Below are 1,957 nucleotides of genomic sequence, written 5' to 3'. Positions count from 1 at the left end.
TTTCTTACATTTAATCTTCAGGCATCGATCGATATTCATAATTTATTATTGTCATGAGTTGTTATATGTATTTAAGATAAGTTTAAAATTATTGCGTTAAAAATTTGAACAAAAAATTGAGAGTACAGTAAAAAGGCTTTAACGATATTTATACTTTTCATAGAAATCAAAATTTTTTATTTATATATTGAGTGTTTTAAAATTTATCTGCTTAAATTTTTTATCGTTTTACAACTTTAAAATAAAGAATTGTTTTATTAATATCTTTAATAATACTTTAACTTTAAAATACCCTGGTGGACATATTTAATAAAAGTATAAAATTTTGCTGAAATGTATTTAAAAATCTCTCTCAATTAATCACAAGAATATTTCAGATATTTAAAAGAATATTTAAGACTATTTAAGATTATTTAAAAATAATCAATTTCTATAACAGCAACGAAGAACATGACAAGTATTAATATTACTTACTTCAAATTTATTGTTGTCCTTATTTTCTATTTAGAACAAATCTAATTTCCAAGAAAATTTTACTTTGGATATATAAAAATAAATATGATACGTGCGCCCGCTTTGAGCGACATATTGCAACTGAATGTAGAGCGAAGAGCTCTTCGTTCTCGTTTGAACAGGTTTATTCGACTGCCAAGTATTAGTGGCACATAAAAAATGTACAATAAAATTTAAGACCAATGAATTTTAACCTATCTTTCAGCGTTGAAATTAATTTTAACTGTGGCTGCTCACAATCTCGACTGTGATTGATTATTTCGTTTACATTTCAGGTGATTCAGTTTTCTGTTATAGTTATTTTATATATAATATGATCAATTGATCTCGTATTAAGAAGCAAAAAGTGTAAAAAAGATATTTTTATATAAAAATTAAATTGCATACACTTCGACACAAACAGCCGTAACGGTAGTGATGTTCACATAATAAAATATAATACTATTTTCAATCATCATCAATCATCGTGGATGATATCTTCTGTTTAGTTCTCTGCGTGATTCATTGACTTTAACAATTCCTGCAGAAAATTCAATTTCGTGAGAATTGGTAATAGCTGCTATGTTCGTCCATTAAGAATGCGTCGCTCGTCTAAATATGTGTCAGTTCAGTTGCATGCAGAAGCTAAGATGTCATTTAAGTTGTAATTAACATAATTTTCTATTCAAATTGCTCCCTAGCTTTGTGCCATTCAAGAAGCCGCTGATTATTTTTCATCAAGTTCTTCCTTCTCTCGCGTTCCCCTCGAACAATGATATTGCGACATTCGACTTCCTCGTTTCGCTTCATTTTCATAGACAGCAATTCTTCTTTTAACTGTAATGAAAAAAATTCAATTTCTCTCATTCTTTCTCTCAGATTTGTTAAATTTATTTCGCATGACGGCAAATTGACATTAAATGGACCTCAGTTAAGGACATTTCACATAGAAGTCCTAAACCACTCGATTCCGTAGGATTGTAACTCTTTATTTGTCTCGATCGCATTGTTTGGATCGCTTTGATTTCTTGAATCAGATGAATCTTCCTTTGAGCGTCTTCGTCTCTCTGCTTAGTTAATATTAACTTCAGTTGACGGGATTCCTCGTTAATCTCGGCAGCTTTTGCAAAATTAATCATCTGCTCATACCGGATATTCTTTGTACATACACGAATAATATTTAAAAATAATATTGATACCTTTTTTCCGTTTCTCGTTTACCATCGTATTGAGAGCCTCGCGAGTAGCTTGTTCCATCGCGTGACATTTCTCGATTATCTTTGCCGCTTCTCTACTCCGGTCTCGCCTCAGCTTCTCTAGTTTTTTATATAACTCGTTTTTCTTCATAGCGAAATAATTACTATCTCAGTGTATTTCCTTTCTTTAATGTGTAAATCGGCAATGTTACATAATAACGTATAAAAATTTATGTAATGATTCATGTGGACACTATATACCCAAGGAG

The 1,957-nt window shown here is 30.4% G+C and overlaps 1 protein-coding gene across 1 annotated transcript in view; it reads right to left on the bottom strand.

Moving 5' to 3' along the window:
* Positions 1-239: 239 nt before the first annotated feature.
* Positions 240-1,957, bottom strand: part of LOC105564525 — a 5,412-nt gene continuing 3,694 nt past the window's right edge. Inside the window, exons 2-4 of the mRNA XM_012016953.1 lie at positions 1,692-1,873; positions 1,419-1,612; positions 240-1,329 (exon numbers count right to left, since the gene is read on the bottom strand). Of these exons, the coding sequence (XP_011872343.1) occupies positions 1,174-1,329; positions 1,419-1,612; positions 1,692-1,839 (498 nt within the window). The 5' untranslated portion in view covers positions 1,840-1,873 and the 3' untranslated portion in view covers positions 240-1,173. The remainder of the gene's footprint in view (positions 1,330-1,418; positions 1,613-1,691; positions 1,874-1,957) is intronic.

This window comes from Vollenhovia emeryi, unplaced genomic scaffold (genome assembly GCF_000949405.1).
Source record: "Vollenhovia emeryi isolate VEMERY1.0 unplaced genomic scaffold, V.emery_V1.0 DF939163.1, whole genome shotgun sequence".
Taxonomy (NCBI): Eukaryota; Metazoa; Arthropoda; class Insecta; order Hymenoptera; family Formicidae; genus Vollenhovia; species Vollenhovia emeryi.
This window is presented reverse-complemented; position numbering and strand designations above follow the sequence as displayed.